Source organism: Mustela erminea, chromosome 8, assembly GCF_009829155.1.
Source record: "Mustela erminea isolate mMusErm1 chromosome 8, mMusErm1.Pri, whole genome shotgun sequence".
Lineage (NCBI taxonomy): Eukaryota > Metazoa > Chordata > Mammalia > Carnivora > Mustelidae > Mustela > Mustela erminea.
The window spans coordinates 111,033,132-111,050,565 of NC_045621.1; the positions used below are offsets into that span (position 1 = coordinate 111,033,132).

The 17,434-nt window shown below is 37.3% G+C and overlaps 1 protein-coding gene across 8 annotated transcripts in view; it reads right to left on the bottom strand.

Moving 5' to 3' along the window:
* Positions 1–17,434, bottom strand: part of WDR33 (WD repeat domain 33) — a 124,479-nt gene that overhangs the window by 25,791 nt on the left and 81,254 nt on the right. The window contains exon 8 of one of the 8 annotated variants that reach the window (XR_004288323.1): positions 4,682–4,765. The exons of 6 other annotated variants lie outside the window; for them this stretch is intronic. Coding sequence is in view for 1 of the 2 variants with exons in the window: in XM_032354003.1 (XP_032209894.1) it covers positions 10,166–10,221 (56 nt within the window). In the remaining variant the exon portion in view is untranslated. Of the gene's footprint in view, positions 1–4,681; positions 4,766–8,919; positions 10,222–17,434 lie in introns of those variants that run through there. One more of the 8 variants, XM_032354003.1, reaches the window with a different exon arrangement.

Here is a 17,434-nt window from a genome sequence, read left to right on the forward strand (position 1 = left end):
TTACAAAATATATTTCAGTATGGCATATGTGCTCAATGGAATATGATGCACCTGTTATAAATGATACTATACTAATTTGTTAATTAAAATATTCATGATACGATTGAAAAAAGAAAAACCCCAGTGTGTGCAGCATTCCTAATGCCACCACTGTAAAAGGGAGATCAGTACCATGAGTGTGCATGCACACCTATGTAGAGAAAAATGGAAGTCTAGACACCAAACTGTTAAACAGAAATAATACTAAGCTGAGTAGAGGTAATATGGTTATTCTTATTTCCCTGTTCTGTTTTTATGTTTTCTTTTGGGGTTTTTTGTTTGTTTTTATATCTTCTACAGTGAACATATATTTTATAACTGGGATCTGAAGATGCGAAAAGGGAAAGAGGTGTTGTGTTGCTTTGATTTTATCAAGAAAAAGAACTGAGGATGGAAAGATTAAATAGAAATACAATTCAGTCTTTCAGTCCTTGCTTGGCTTAAGAACTTTTTTTTCAGGGTTGTTGCTATTGTTTTTAATTTATTTAAGTAATCTCAACACCCATTGTGGGGCTTGAACTCACTAGGCCAAGATCAAGAATCATATCCTCTCCTGACATAGCCAACCAGGCATCCTAAGAACTTTTTTATTTTTTGTTAAAGATTTTTTTTCTTTAGGGGCTACTGGGTGGCTCAGTGGGTTAAGCCTCTGCCTTCGGCTCGGGTCATGATCCCAGGGTCCTGGGATAGAGTCCCGCATCGGGCTCTCTGCTCAGCAGGGAGCCTGCTTCCCTTCCTCTCTCTGCCTGCCTCTCGGCCTACTTGTGATTTCTCCCTCTCTCTCTGTCAAATAAATAAATAAATGAACAATTTTTTAAAAAGATTTTTTTATCTTTAGATAAAAAGATACATTTAGAGACAGAGAGATCACAAGTAGGCGGAGAGGCAGGCAGAGAGAGGGGGAGAAGCAGGCTCCCCGCCAAGGAGAGAGCCCGACGTGGGGCTCGATCCCAGGACCCTGTCATGACCTGGGCTGAAGGCAGAGGCTTAACCCACTGAGCCATCCAGGCGCCCCCATCCTAAGAACTTTTAATGCCATTAACAATTTGACCCTAAAAAGATATGGCCAGGGAATTTTAAAAAAGCTTTATGGGTCACTATCACTCAAAATTAAGTATTATGTAGAGATATGTGTGTATTTTAAACAAATTTGGAAAATACATGAGAAAACACTTTTAAAATGTGATGCATTATGGAGAAAAAATTCATACTCTTAGCAGCCACCTCTACCCTCACCTTTTCTGAGATGCTTTTGTTATAAAAGTATGTTTAGTTTAAAGAACTGTATGCAAAAAAAAAAGATTTAAAAAACCCCGCTAAAAAAAAAAGGAACAACAAAAATACATCTGAGCTGCTTTGAATTGTTTTCTGACATTTTCTAAAATGTATCTGGGGGGTGCTTGGGTGGTACAGTCGGTTAGGTGTCCAACACTTGGTTTCAGCTCAGGTCATGATCTCAGAGTTATGAGACTGAGCCCAGTGTCAGGCCCCATGCTCACGGGGAGACTTCTTAAGTTTCTTTCTCACTCTTCCTCCGCCCCTCCCCCAACCCTCTGTCTCTCTAATAAATAAACCTTTAATTTTTTTTTTTTTTTTTTTTTTTAAATAAGGGCGCCTGGGTGGCTCAGTTGTTAAGCACTGCCTTTGGCTCAGGTCATGATCTCGGGATCCTGGGATCAAGCCCTGCACTGGGCTCCCTGCACAACAGGAAGCCTGCTTTTCCCTCTCCCACTCCCCCTGCTTGTGTTCCCTCTCTTGCTGTGTTGTGTCTCTCTCTGTCAAATAAATAAAATCTTTTCTAAAAGTTTTTTTTTTTTTTTAAAGATTTTATTTATTTATTTGACAGAGAGAGATCACAAGTAGGCAGAGAGGCAGGCAGAGAGAGAGAGAGGGAAGCAGGCTCTCTGCTGAGCAGGGAGCCCGATGCAGGACTCGATCCCAGGACCCTGAGATCATGACCTGAGCCGAAGGCAGCGGCTTAACCCACTGAGCCACCCAGGCGCCCTAAAAGTTTTTAAATAAAATAAAAAGTATTCAAGTAGAACCTAAGCAAGTGAGGAATCTCATCTATCCTATTCTGCTAAATGAATTTACCTAAATCCATACATATCACTAAATATAAATCCAACTGATTGGTACAGATTCTAGGATATTATTTTATTGGTTACTGTCCTTAATAATAAAAATACTGCTACTACTAGTGAGCACACATACTTCTTACATGTATGGTACTATTCAAAGCAAAGTATGTATACTGACTAGTACTTTACAAATGAAAATTACAAAGTACAGACAGGTTAGGCAATCTGCCCAGGATCACACAGCTGGTATGTGGCAGAGCAGACACCTTGAATGCAGGGAGCTGGCCCCCAATCCATAGCTCTTAATGCCTATTCTATTCTGCCTCCTTAGATGTGGAAAGGTTAGTCTAAGAGTTACAGGAGGAAAAGAAAATAAGTCTCTTCCTATTTGCTTCTATATGCACAAAGACTCATTGAGAGATAGCAGACAGGGAACAGATGGGAGGGCAGCTATTCAAGTCTTGACATTACTTTATTTTTGAACCACATGCATGGGTCATCTACTTTTTAAAAATTAAATACAAATAAAAGACTTATTTAAGAAAGTATGTACAAAAAATGTGCATCATGCTAACATTTATGGCTTAAAAAGAGACATACACATACACAAAGCACACACATGCATTTGCTCAAATATGCATAAAATGTGAAAAACAGAAAGAAAACAGAAGAATCATCACATTAATTGCCCCCAAGAGAGGGAACTGGGTAAGGAGACTTCACTGTATGCTGTTTGTTAATTTTTAAATACTGAAACACAGGAATAATCCATTGGGGGGAAAAAAAATCAATGAAAAAAATTTAATTTACTAAATAGCAAAGGACTGTTTGCTCTGTAAAGTGGATATGAAATCATTACAAGAAGCACATATCACTTTTATATTTTTTCAAATGAAAAGGAGGAAAAATAAATAGCTTAACCTGGCACAGATGCACAACTTTGCAACTGATTTGCAACTGCTTTCTTCTTTAGTAAAAAAAAGTTACTGAATTCCCAATGAAGTGAGAAAAACTATTTCAAACAATAAAACTGTACCCTCTCATGTCACATTTAGATCCAGAACAATGAGACCAATAGAAATTTATCCTAAGAAAGTAACTTAAAGGATTTTTTTTTAACTTTTATATTTAAAAGATGGCAGTTGAAACTTTGCTCAAAATAATGAAAACAAATTTCAGAGGTGGGATAAATTAAATGAACTGTGTCATGGACCAAAAAAAGAACAAAAAACTATTAAAATGAGGATTCTAGAACAAAAGAAAATGCTCATGAAATAAAGTGCCTTTTTTTTTTAAGATTTTATTTATTTGGCAGACAGAGATCACAAGTAGGCAGAGAGGCATGCAGAGAGAGAGGAGGAAGCAGGCTCCCTACTGAGCAGAGAACCCAATGCGGGGCTCGATCCCAGGACCCTGGGATCACGACCTGAGCCGAAGGCAGAAGCTTTAACCCACTGAGCCACCCAGGTGCCCCTAAAGTGCATTTTAAAACAGCAAACAAGGATCACCTGGGTGGCTCGGTGGGTTAAGCCTCTGCCTTCGGCTCAGGTCATGATCTCAGGGGCGTGGGATCGAGCCCCACATCGGGCTCTTTGCTCAGCAGGGAACCTGCCTCCCCACCTCTCTCTGCCTGCCTCTCTGTCTACTTGTGATCTCTCTCTCCTTGTCAAATAAATAAATAAAATCTTTAAAAACAACAACAACAACAACAAAAAAAAAAAAACAGCAAACAAGAGGTGCCCCGCTGGCTCAGTCCGTGGGACTTGCGACTCTTGATCCCAGGGTTCTGAGTTGAAGCCCCACGCTGGGTCTAGAGATTACTCAAAAATAAAATCTCAGGGGCGCCTGGGTGACTCAGTCAGTTAAGTGTCCAACTCTTGATTTCAGCTGAAGTCATGATCTCAGGGTCCTGGGATCCAGCCCTATATCTGGGCTCAGGGCTTAACAGTCAGCGGGGAGTCTGCTTCAGGATTCTCTCTCCCTCTACCCTCCCCCCCACTGCTCATGTATACGCTCCCTCTAAAATAAGTAAATAAATCTTTAAAAATAAATGAATTTTTTAAATAAAATCTTAAAAATAAATAAATAATAAAACAGCAAACAAACTAATACATGCATAAACCGTGCATATGCCATGGGGCTGATTATAAAAATGTATAGGTTCAAAAATGTAGATGCAAATAAGTAGCAAATGAAAACTATATTGAAATACCAGAAACAGAGGTGAAGTTTTCACATTTTCTCTAATGTTACATTGTATTTATCATCACAAATAACACAGGTTAGATTTATGTGTGTGTATAAATTCTGATGTTTTTAAAATGAGAAAAAAAATAAGAAATTAAATTGAGAAATAAATTGAGGGAAAAAAGGAACTTTGCTAGGTTATATTTTCTCTATCAAACTAGCAAAAATTAAATTTGGTGACACAGTGATAATAAGAGAGGAACAGACAATGTCATCCACAGCTGGTTGGAAAGTAAATTGGTACAATTTTGGAGGGAGGCCATCTGGCCGTATCTATCAAAATGTTACAGGTCTTAATTCTGCTAGGAATTTACCCTATGTCTGTAGCTGTAAAATCACACCAAAATTTTTCAAAGATCGTTTGTTTCACCTTGCTTGAATTCGAAGACTGGAAACACCTAAAAATCAATGAGGGGTTATTTAAGAATATTAAGGTAAATCCATATAACTGAGTACTATAAAGTACTATAAAGCTGTTAAAACTGAGGCAGGAAGAGGGAACTTTTGGGGGATGATGGAAATGCTCTATATCCTGATTATGGTGGTGGTTACAAAAATGAAGCAGAGACAACTTTTTGAAGGGACTGAAATGTTACATACCTTTATTACAGTATATGTATTTGTCAAAGTTCATTGAACTGTATAACTAAGAAAAGGCTGAATGTTACCACATGTAACTTATACCTCAATAAGTACAAACAGGGTCGCCTGGGTAGCTCAATGGGTTAAAGCCTCTGGTCATGATCTCAGGGTCCTGGGATTGACCCCTGCATCAGGCTCTCTGCTCAGTGGCGAGCCTGCTTCCCCCCCCTCTCTGCCTGCCTCTCTGCCTACTTGTGATTTCCATCTGATGAATAAATAAAATCTTTGAAAAAATAAATAAAATTAAAAGTACAAACAGAAAAGCAAGATGTAATTTAGTCCAATTTGTAAAAAATAAAAGTTAAGCTGTTAATAGTTTTTTAGGGAGAAGAAATGCTATGAGAATAAGAAGGCATTTACTCTTGGACTGCATGAAGTTTTTAAACGCTCTTTTATTACTTTAATTAATGGCAACTGCCTTTGGTTTCTCTCATTTCAAGCCTCAAGAATGACTGATACTAATTAGCGTCTTTGTTTGCCAATACAGAACCAGTGCTTGTGGTCCCAGAAAGATGTGCTTCAAAGCCTCAGTGGGGATGCACTTTTTCAGACAGTTCTCAGACTCAGTATCACTAAATGAAGTTTCAAGAATATAATGGGTTTTGTGAGCTAAGTGCCATATATTAAAACTTAATTTTAAACGAATTATTCTCTCACAGAATAACTGTTTGAAGACCCAAACACATAGCTTATCAATTTAACCATTAACCCAAAAGAATGTCTCTATACTAATTTTTATCACTTCAAAGGTCCAGAAGTTCAGAAAAGAACCATTCAAAATTCTTTGTGACCCCCAAACATGGAAATTTCAAGAATGTAATTAGTGTTTGCAATACTGAAGCAATTAACACAGACTTACTACAAAATTCATTCAAGTAAATTTATGGTCCAGTGACCTAGATATTTTAGTACTAACAACATCTTGCTGATAGTTCAAGATTTTAAGACTAAAAACTGCTTGTCAGTGGAAGATCCAACATTTTGTAAAGTGGCCCTTAATTAAAACATTTCAGAATCAAGCCCATAAGACAATATAAAGATAAAATTCTCAACATCAAACCCTCTCCAGATACTACAAAGCCTAACACAGGATAAGGTGTAGCCTTGCAGGGAACTGACAGGCGTCTACAGGGAGACTGTGGTAAACACATAAACTCTTGGTAGGTTAACAGCTTTAAAAAGCTAGCAATACAGGCACATTGCTACTACCAAGACTCCAGGATCCCTGGTAAAGGTCATAGTACCTATCCATTCTTGACTGCAATTAGAAAGGGAGGATATGCTGGAAGAAAGATTTAAATATTTAAAGTTGGAGGTGCAACTGCCAATTTCTAAAATTAAGAGATTCCGAGTGCAAATCATTACATAAAGATCAAGAGTGTCATAATAAATCTATGTGTGGAATTCCCTTTAAATATTTACAAATACTTAAGAATCTCACCTGCACTGTTGAATACAGTAACTTATCAGCCACGTGGCTACCTAAATTTGTCTTAATCCAAGTTAAAATTTAGGTTCCTCATTCACTCTCTATAGCATTATTTCAAGTGCTCAAAGGTCACATGTGACTATTGGCTAGTATACTGGATAACACAGATCTAGAATAGTTCCATCATCAGAAAAAGTCCTACTGGACAACATTCATTTAAACTAAAATTAGCCATTTTAAAGGAAGTTTCTACTTACACTCTCATGATTGTATTATTCATTCTGCTACATAATGAACAACAACAAAAAAGTATCTTCAATTGCTACTAGAACTAGGGAAGACCTGCAAAGGTATCCAGCCCTGAAATTGTTACCTAAGAGAAAACTGAGGCCTAAAAGGGCTAAGCCAATGCCCAGAAGTGCCCCGAATTTTCTTCCTATTCCTATCTTCCCTTCACCTCACTAAATATAACATCAAAATTAAGTGGCAAAATACAGCTGACTCTTGAACAGGGGTTGGAACAGCACAGGGTCACTTACATGCAAATATTTTTTGATATACAGTACAGTACTATAAATGGTTTTCTATTTCTTACTTTCTTGCTAACATTTTTTTCTGTAGCTTACTTTATTGTAAAAACAGCATATAATACACAAAATATGTGTTAATCAACTATTTATATTATCAGTAAGGCTTTCTGGTCAACAGTAGGTTATCAGTAGTTAAGTTTTTAGGGAATCAAAAATTATACGAGGTTTTTAGACTGCAGTGAAGGGATCAGCACTCCTAAACCCCTGTTGTGGCAAGGGTCAACTGTAGTTCCTTTTGTTTCATTTATTAATCAAATGTAACTGAGGAGGTTGTAGTAGACAAAATTCTGTACACCTTTCCAAGTCTCAGAACTACATAGGGAAAGAATTTAGGGTTAAAATTTAAAAATAAATACATAAATAAGAATTACTTCTTTTAGACTCTTAATCTCACAAAACAAACTGAGGGTTGTGGGGGTGGAGGGGCAGGTAGGGAGAGAGTGGTTGGGTTATGAACATTGGGGAGGGTATGTGCTATGGTGAGTGCTGTGAAGTGTGTAAATCTGGTGATTCAAAGACCTGTACCCCTGGGGCTAATAATACATTATATGTTAATAAAAAAATAATAATAAAAATAAATAAATATAAATAAAGCTGAATGGTACTGACCAAAAAAATTACTTCTTTTACCTTTCTAAGAAGTAATTAGACTGATTCTGAAGAGCGGGGTCTTGTTAAAAATAAAGGAATGTGAGGAGAAAAAAAGAAGAAAGGAATGTGGCAACCATGCCCCAACCCCACCCAAAGAAATTATAAATTAATCTCACCATATGGGGTTACTTTTAGATATTAAGCTTTGGAGGGAGTGAATTCTGCATATTTCTTAGCTAGCTTACACTCTCTTTGGTCCTAACTAAATGAATAGTAACAGAATTAGCATCATTTCGGAGGCTGGTGGCATTGGTTTGTGAACTGTATCTGACTGAGGGTTGTTTAACTTACTACTTCAGAATAATCAACTGCAAAAAAACCCAATTAATTGTACATTAGAATTTATACCAAATGGGAGGAAAATGATTTTACTTATTCCACTTGATCATTCCTTTACATGCTCATTTATGTGCTCTTTCACTGGCTCATTAATTCAAAATAAGTGTGCATAACAGCAACCTTCATTGGGCTCCTATTTTGGATGCTTGATCTCTAAAATATGTGATCACCAAACAAAATGAAGACTGAACACTGGGGAAATATTTGTAGAATCATATAGTGCAGGTACAATAACTTTTAAGAAAGTTAATACCTAGGGGCGCCTGGGTGGCTCAGTGGGTTAAACTGCTGCCTTCGGCTCAGGTCATGATCTCAGGGTCCTGGGATCGAGTCCCGCATGGGGCTCTCTGCTCAGCAGGGAGCCTGCTTCCTCCTCTCTCTCTCTCTGCCTGCCTCTCCATCTACTTGTGATTTCTCTCTGTCAAATAAATAAATAAAATCTTCAAAAAAAAATTAAAAAATAAAAAAAATTAAAAAAAAAGAAAGTTAATACCTAGAATAAAAATTTTCAGAATAAAGACTGAATTAAGCTAACAAAACAACTAGTGCAGGGTCTTTAGAGATTTTTCTCCACAAGTAAAAACAGAAAAATCTCTTCTAAAAAATGTTACACTGGGCGCCTGGGTCGCTCAATCACTTAAGGGGTCTGCCTTCAGCTCAGGTCATGATCCCAGGGTCCTGGGATGCAGCCTTGCATCAGGCTCTCTGCTCAGCAGAGAGTCTTTCTCCCTCATCCTCTGCTCCTCCATCCATTGGTGCTCACTCACTCTTAAATATTTTTTTAAAAACTAAAAAACAAAAATGTTACACAACTATGCCTAAAATAGCAAGGTACAGAATGAAAAACAATTTTTCCTAACTAATGAAAACAAAACCTGCTTGGGTGTGTGTGGGGGTGTGTGTGTGTGTGTGTGTGTTTTAAGGGAGATCCTAGAAATAAAATGCAGAGACTCCTTAATAAAACCTAAAATTCTAACAGCAGGGCTGATGTTTTAGTCTTTAGATATTTGGTGAACAGTTCCAGATGTGTTTTTGTAGAAAGTGGAGGCTTCCTGTTTATCATTTCCTATCTCAGAACCATAAGGTGTAGTGAGAGTTACAAGCCAGCAAGGGAAAGAGGTCTGTTTTTGGACTCTTCCTTCAAGGAAGAGGTTCCCCGGTTTCTGCGATATTGTATGTAAAAACTGTCCCTCTGTGTATTTTTCAAGAACCTCATCTCTCCTCCACATTCTCATGAGATCCTAAGGGACCTATCATCCCACAGAGGCAAAACGTCCTGCCTTAAGACAATGCGTATGACCCCAAGGCTCGGTGAACAGTCTGAAAACCAATATATAGTTTTATTTGAAGGTCAAAAATGGTGTCCATTTTCCCATTTTATTTTTCCTGGATCAAACCAGTAATACGAACAAATCTTAAGAAAAATTTCTTTTATACATAACTTACAAAAAGCACCAGATTTTCTAATACAGGAAGAAAAAAGCAAACAAAGATTTCAAGTACCATCTTGTACATTAACAGTTGAAGAACTGTTATTCAAGAAAATGTGTCAAACATTAACAACAAATTCGGTCTACTTCCAGCCACAGGAACATAAAATGTAACAGATCAGTTTAAGGCAAAGGATATTTGTTGCCATGGTCCACAGCCAGACATTTCAGTATTCAATAGATTAGCAGACTCAAGAATTTAAAAAAATGAAACAGCATAATTAACTTGTACCCTGGCCAACGAATATGCAATTTATTATCATTTTACCTCCCTTTTTTGCAAAGTAATTTTAAGCTTAATCCAACAGTCATTATCAACTGAAAGTGATAGTATTAGTATTTCTCTCATCCAAATCTAGAAAGTGACATTAGTAAAAATCTATAAAATTAAATGGAAAGTCAATCATGGAACAGTATACCTCTAGGCAGTGTTTTTCAGGAAGCATGTTCAAAGCCACAACAGAGCACGAAATCTTGGGTGAAGGGGTTCTGTGGTCAAAGAGTTGTACAGTGCTGAATTTTAAAAATTAACAGGTTTTTTTTTCCATGTCTGAGAGCCTTCAGTGCTTTCAATATAAATTACAAATCTGCAGGTGAGAATGTGACCATGAGTCTTTTTTCCTCAAAGCACTTCCAAATCCCTCAGAAGATGAAATGCTAGCTTATTTTGTTGTCTGGCAATGAAGAGCTTAAATCCAGAAGAGTAGACACCTCTGGGGAAAAAGAGGAAAGGCACTAGGGAGAGGTGCACAAATGGACTTTTAACCATATCTGTAATGGATTCTTTTTTAAAAAATTTTCAGAAATCAGCATGGCCAAAATGTAAGGATTTGACACAGTTGAATGGTAACACAAAAGTGTTTATCAGGTTATAAAAAAAAATGTGAAATGTATGCTGTCAGAGAGTATCCAGTATACAAACAAAAAAACTCAAATGAAACAAGAATGTAGAAACATAATAAATTTGCCAGATTCCTACTTAAGTCACACATGTAATTTGCATATGCAAGTAAATGGTTTCTATTTAGCTGTACTATGTATTTCATGGAAGACTGACAAAGGCTGAACCAAAAGAAACTGTCAAGTAGGTTAAAAACTGAAATTAAGGGGCGCCTGGGTGGCTCAGTGGGTTAAAGCCTCTGCCTTCGGCTCGAGTCATGATCCCGGGGTCCTGGGATCGAGCCCCGCATCGGGCTCTCTGCTTGCGGGGAGCCTGCTTCCTCCTCTCTCTGCCTGCCTCTCTGCCTACTTGTGATTTCTGTCTGTCAAATAAATAAATAAAATCTTTAAAAAAAAAAAAAAACTGAAATTAAGGAGTGCCAGAGTCGCTTAAGCATCTAACTCTTTATTTTGGCTTGGGCCGTGACCTCAGGGTCCTGGGATGAGCCTGAGTCGTTTTGGGATTCTGTTTCCTCTCTCCCTCTGCCCCTCCCCTCCCCCTGCTCTGTCTCTCTCTCCAAAATCTTTTTCTTAAAAAAACTGTAAGTAAGCATACATCTCATAAGATTAATGCCATGTAACTACTTCTGGCATCAACGTGAAAATTTTTAATGAATATATGACATGTAAATAATTCCTGGTCCAATAAGAACATATGCAGCCGTAAGTTTTGCTGAAACTTACATTTCAGACTGCTACTAAACTTATACAATAATGTGGGGGGAGGACATAACAGAGAAAAGCACAATTTCCATTTGAGTCAATTTTAAAAATTGTATTTAGAAAAATCTTGAAAACTACGAAAGGGAGAAAAATAATCAGATGACTGATGCAACAGGAAAATCTCCATTTCTTTCTCAACCCATTGCCTGAGAGTATATAGAATGAATGTTGATCCTCTATATTCTTCTGTTGTAATAACCAGAAAGAAGTGACTCTGCAGCATGTTTCCTGCCCAACAGCAAATTACCCTTTGTAGCCCTTTTTTTTTTAAGATTTTAATTAAAAGGATTTTTTTTTTAAAAAAGCTAGTTTGGAGAATATTCATCAAAGACGTTTAAAGGGAAGGAATGCAACAACTGAATATTCTTTCAACCTTCATTGTTATTGTACTGTCCCAAATATTAACAACCAGTATCACAAAGCACATCAGCCATTAGTCTGAGGTTAGAAATACCTGTATCCCAAACACAAGGTAGAAACCAACTACAAAGTCCTTTATAAGAAAGTGTGCACAGAGTGGGAGTGGGAGAGTGTGTGTGTATGTGTGTAATCAGACGTCAAGGTTTTCTAGCAAACATTTCTGCACACATTCGTTAATTAAATAGTAATATATAGATGGTATAACAGTCTTAAAGAGTCAAGAAAAGAAGCATATAATCATCACTTGAAAAACCAGAAAGAAAGTGTAAAAAACAAAAGCAAAAACAAAAACTTTAAAAGAATGATGGGAAGGTTTGGCAATACCAAGACTAGCAAAAAGAGCAGTATGCTACATTATGCTCTTTGCTACCTTAACAATAGTCATCGGTGCCAGCAGACTCCTTGGCCAAGAATGAAAAGAAACCATGACTGAAAGAAAGCCTTAATAAAGAAGACAAAGCAGGATCAAAAAGGAAAACAAGAAATTTTAAATGGTACTTAAGGGCATTTCTAGGGGAAGCATTCCTTCTGAAAAAAACATATTAAAACAGTAAACTGGTTAATCACCCTCAGTTGGCCAGAATAAGGACACTGTGTTTTAAAATCGGAGGTTTAGTTACATGAGAGCAATGCACAATCCTGGCCAAACTATAAGTAATTAATTAGCCCCCATGGTAATCATAGCCATGCACAACTATATTTTGAATCTCTGTTTTGCCAGAATGTACTTGGGTGTATTTGCATTTTGGGGAAATGTGGCTTCCTATATAATCTTATTCATCTACTACTAAGGAAGGTAACAGTTACAAAGTTAAAGAAATTTACCTGTATCAGAATAAGGTTATATGAACCCCTAAATAACTGCTAGAGGCAGGGTCTATTGTACAATTCCCAGAATTTCAAGCTATTATTAAGAACTTTTTCTATACGTAAGTAATCTGAGATGGCATTACACTCCAATTGGATCTTGACAATTTTTTCCCTTTATGTTTCAAAGCAGAAATAAAGTTAACTGGGAGCTGGTTATATTACTTAGCTTCCATCATAGCAAAAACAATAAATAAATACCCATTAGTTCACAATGATATAAATAACTGAATAAAAACAAGAAGGAGGAAAAGAGTTGAGCCTCTTGTGCGTGAAAATTCCAAATAACTTACATAGTTAATCCACCCTCAAGAATGTGGAGCGTAACTCCCCACCCCTTAAGTGTGGGTTCTGCTTCATGACTTCCTTCCTAAGAGTACACTATGAAAAAAGGGGGAAAGAGTAGCCTTACACTGGAGAACTCCAACATGGCCTCAACCTGGTGACCAAGGTCAACATCAGATCATGTTGATAATGTATATCCTTGCTGTGATGTGATGAAATGACACTTTATTCTGTGATCCTCTTCCCCAAATCCCATAAAACCAAAACCAATCATGAGAAACACATCAGATAAATCCCAATTGCATGACATTCTACAAACTATCATAAAATTTCTCATCAAAACACTGGCTCCAAGAAGACTGGAAAAAGATCCTGACAGTGCCGACGTGGGGGGAAACTTAATTCACTACCCAGCCAATGCCTCATTATAAACAAAAGCATGAAATGAAGATAAATAATATTTTAATTTCTCCATAGATCTCAGAAAGAAAAAAAGAACTCTTTACCATTCTACAAATGTGGAAACCAAGTAATAAATACTTACTAGGAAATGTGAAAATCCAGGCTACCTTAAGTTAAACTTGACATTTTATAAGGAATACCAGCATTTCCTTGTGGAGGTAATTAAAATGTGCCATCTTCTTGTATTTTACTGAATGAATGAATGAATTATGAAATGCCAAAAGAACAAAAAATACATCTATGCATACTGTATTAAAAACCAAAACTATATTCTTAGGGAAAACAGATCAATGTTTAATTCTGCCCTCCTCTCTGGGCACCATCAAGACCGATTCACAAATATTGTCATTTCTACATAAACTCTACTATACTGTACTTTCCCTCTCATAGGAAGAAAAAAACAAGAGATGAAATTAGCTTTGTCCAATAGGAGCACAGGTACAGTATTATTTGAAATCAAAGAAAGGATATGTTTAATATACTTTAATTCATACTGGTATGTTGTTTAGTGCTCATATGCTATACAAAGCTTGATAGTAAAAAATTTGGACTAAACCTGACCTATTTAAACATTGGATGTCAGGGCACCTGGGTGGCTCAGTGGGTTAAAGCCTCTGCCTTCGGCTCAGGTCATGATCCCAGGGGCCTGGGATCGAGCCCTGCATCGGGCTCTCTGCTCAGCAGGGAGCCTGCTTCTCCCTCTCTCTCTGCCTGCCTCTCTGCCTACTTGTGATCTCTGTCTGTCGAATAAATAAATAAAAATCTTTAAAAGAAAAAAAAAATTGGATGTCATTTAACCAGTTATGGGCTTCTGTAATTTATTTAACCCTTGCTAAGTCTTAATATTTTCAAGTGTAAAATGTAGGTTACTCAACTAACAGGTTATTTCAGAAAATAAATGAGATATATAAATAATTCAGTGTCATGCCTGGTACCCATTTTGAATAGACAATAAATAAAAGCTCTTATTTTGATCCAATCTCTGCCTTCAAAAATTTCACCATGGGGACAGATATTTCCATAGTTAGTTATCCAGCAAGACCTGTTCCTACGATGACAGAGGATAGGAAAGCAGAAAATGGCTTGATTTAAAAATACTCCCACAAAGTAAGACTTCTTAAGACTTTGCTAAATTTCAGTTTTCAAATGACCTCTGAGAAAAGAACACTGAGCTCTAACTACCAACATCCAACCCATCCAAGATTAGCCTGGATCTAATACCATTTCTCTCTCAGAACTGGAAAGTCTAAAATGGGAGTCACCATTGCCTTTATTACTTTGTCTATGTTTTAAGTAACTAAGAAAGATGGGTAATATTTTCAGGTAACTATTGATTCCACTAGCCTAAAATGCAGTCTCCAAAACAGACTTATTTTTATATTTATGGAGTAAATGTTCAATGATTCTCTCTACATTTTTTTCTATTTTTAAAGAATATTAACTCATTTCTAGGGAGAAAGAGACCTACAGGAAAGATATGAGGTTTAACTCAAGTGTCTTTCAGTGACTTTAATTAATTACTTACCTCTAAATCACCCATTGCCATGAATTCTTTCAACCTTCAAATACATGATTAAAAACTTAAATACGGGAGCACCTGGGTGGCTCAGTTGGTTAAGCAACTGCCTTTGGCTCAGGTCATGATCCTGGAGCCCCAGGATCAAGTCCCACATCCGGCTCCCTGATCAGCGGGGAGTCTGCTTCTCACTCTGACTCCTCCCCTCTCATACTCTCTTTCTCTTTCTCTCTCTAATAAATAAATAAAATATTTTTTTTTAAAAGTAAATATGTATCATTTCTTAAGAATGGAAAAACGATACAAGTAGGAATACCAGTAGGAAAGTAATAAATTGTTTCAAGGTCACTAATGTGAAAAAGAAATTTTATCTTGAAATAAATGATGATTTTAGTACTAAATGAAATGGTGTATGCAAGGCCCTTCCAAAGTTACTTTCAAAGGTTTACAGTGGATGTACTTATTTCCCAAGACTGATACTGACCACTAATTTTATTAAAATTTCAAAAAAATTGGGCGCCTGGGTGGCTCAGTGGGTTAAGCCTCTGCCTTCGGCTCAGGTCATGATCTCAGGGTCCTGGGATCGAGTCCCACATCGGGCTCTCTGCTTGGTCTCTCTCTGCTTGGTCTCTCTCTGTCAAATAAATAAATAAAATCTTTTTTAAAAAATTCAAAGAAATTTAACCCAAATGTAAGCATTTTCCAAAAAGAAATGGGCTTATTACTGAGGAATAAACCAGAATGGAAAAAAATAAAATCCAAAACACAGAGAAGACTGTTAGAGGCCTTAAAAAGACAGGAGCGCCTGGTTAACTCAATCAGAAAAGCATGTGACTCTTGATCTCAGGGTGATGAATTTAAACCCCAAAAGGGATAAACCTGGGGGGAGGGGAGGAGGCTCTAAGCTCCATGACAGCTCAGTGACAAAGGGTGTGATGTTGTAATGAGGATAATTACAGAACCCTCTATAAAGCCACTTGTCCAGGCCCCTGCTGACTTCTCATTTATATAAAACAGCTACCCTCAGCTAAAGCCAGACAAGTGCTTTCTAAACAAAGCAATGTAAGTCTTGGAAGAAACGCAATAGGATTTAAGACTGGAGAAGAAAGCAGCACAAAGCTTGTGCCAATGCTAAGACCTGAAGGAAGAACAGAAGGAAAGAGCAATAGAGAAGAGACAGTAGAGAGAAAGATGAGGGAGAGAGGAGAAAGCCATCCCCTCTGAGAGTGATGTAAACCAAGCATTCCACCTCACAATACAATCCACTTAACTGTGGCCTGTGGCAGTTACCACATACTCCTCCCACCCAGCTCACTAAAACACACACACACACACACACACACACACACACACACACACACACACAGAGTCCATGGTGAGGGCTACTATCCAGGGGAAAAGCCTTTTGGGTAAATGGCCTTACTCAAACTGTAAAAGAAATGGAAGAGCTACTTATCTACCAATACAAATCTTCATTCAAATGTAACCAACCAGGGATCACTAGACATTTGAAAAAAAGTCAAACAGGAAGAAAGAGAAAGGCCAGGAAAAAGATTAAGGGAAAACAAATCAGAATAAGACCAAACCAAACCACTCAAATACCTCAATTCTTATGCTAAAAGTGTGAAGGGGTATATTCATTTAAAACAAACAACAAAACAAGTCACTATGAAAAATGAAAATACCAGAGAACCACTATCTTGGAAATTAAACACAGTGGCTAAAATAAAAATTTCATCAGAAGGGCTAGATAACAGGGTAGGCGTGACTGAAGATAGTATTCTGGAAAATCAAAGAAAAAAGAAAAACCCTTTGAATGAAATAAAGATTTGGAATTATAGATTAAAGCGAGTGGAAAAAGACAGAGGTCTAAAATACTTACACCTCAGTGTGGGTGACAGCAAAACAGAAGTTCCCAGAGAGAGAGATCATTTCAAAATCATTCAGAGAGGAATGCCAGATTATATAGACAAAATAATGAGAATCAGAACAGCATCTGATATTGATAGATAATGGAGGCCTTCACAATTCTGAGGTAAAGGATTTAGAGCCAAGAATTCACAACCCAAACAAACAGTCAAGCACGATGGCAAATTATACATCTCGCCACACATAAGAATTTTGAAATTTACTTCCAAGCACTGTTTCTTTAAAGGAAATTTTTTTATGTCCAGTATGACTGCAGACACTGGCACAGAAGACAATTCAAAGCAGAGCAAAAAGTCAGAGAACCAGCTACAGAAGGTCTTCAAAAATTAAAAAAAAAAAAATCCATGTAATATAGCTGCAAAAATAAAGTCTTTTAAAAAGCTATGATAAGGGGCGCCTGGGTGGCTCAGTGGGTTAAAGCCTCTGCCTTTGGCTCAGGTCATGGTCCCAGGGTCCTGGGATCAAGCTCCGCATCGGGCTCTCTGCTCAGCGGGGAGCCTGCTTCCTCGCCTCTGCCTGCTTGTGATCTCTGTCAAATAAATAAATAAAATCTTTTTTAAAAAATAAATAAATAAAAATAAAATAAAAGCTATGATAAGAGTTTTTAGTGACATTACAAAAAAAGAGGAAGTAATTAGAAACTGCAAGGAAAAATGAAGCGAAACTAAAATTCCTGACAATGTCTAAAAGTAAAGGGAGAGGAGAAAGAAGTAGAGAGACACTGAGGGGCATGGACTTCTTCATTACCATAATGGTGAGTAAGTCAAGGGAAGTTCCTCAGGTTG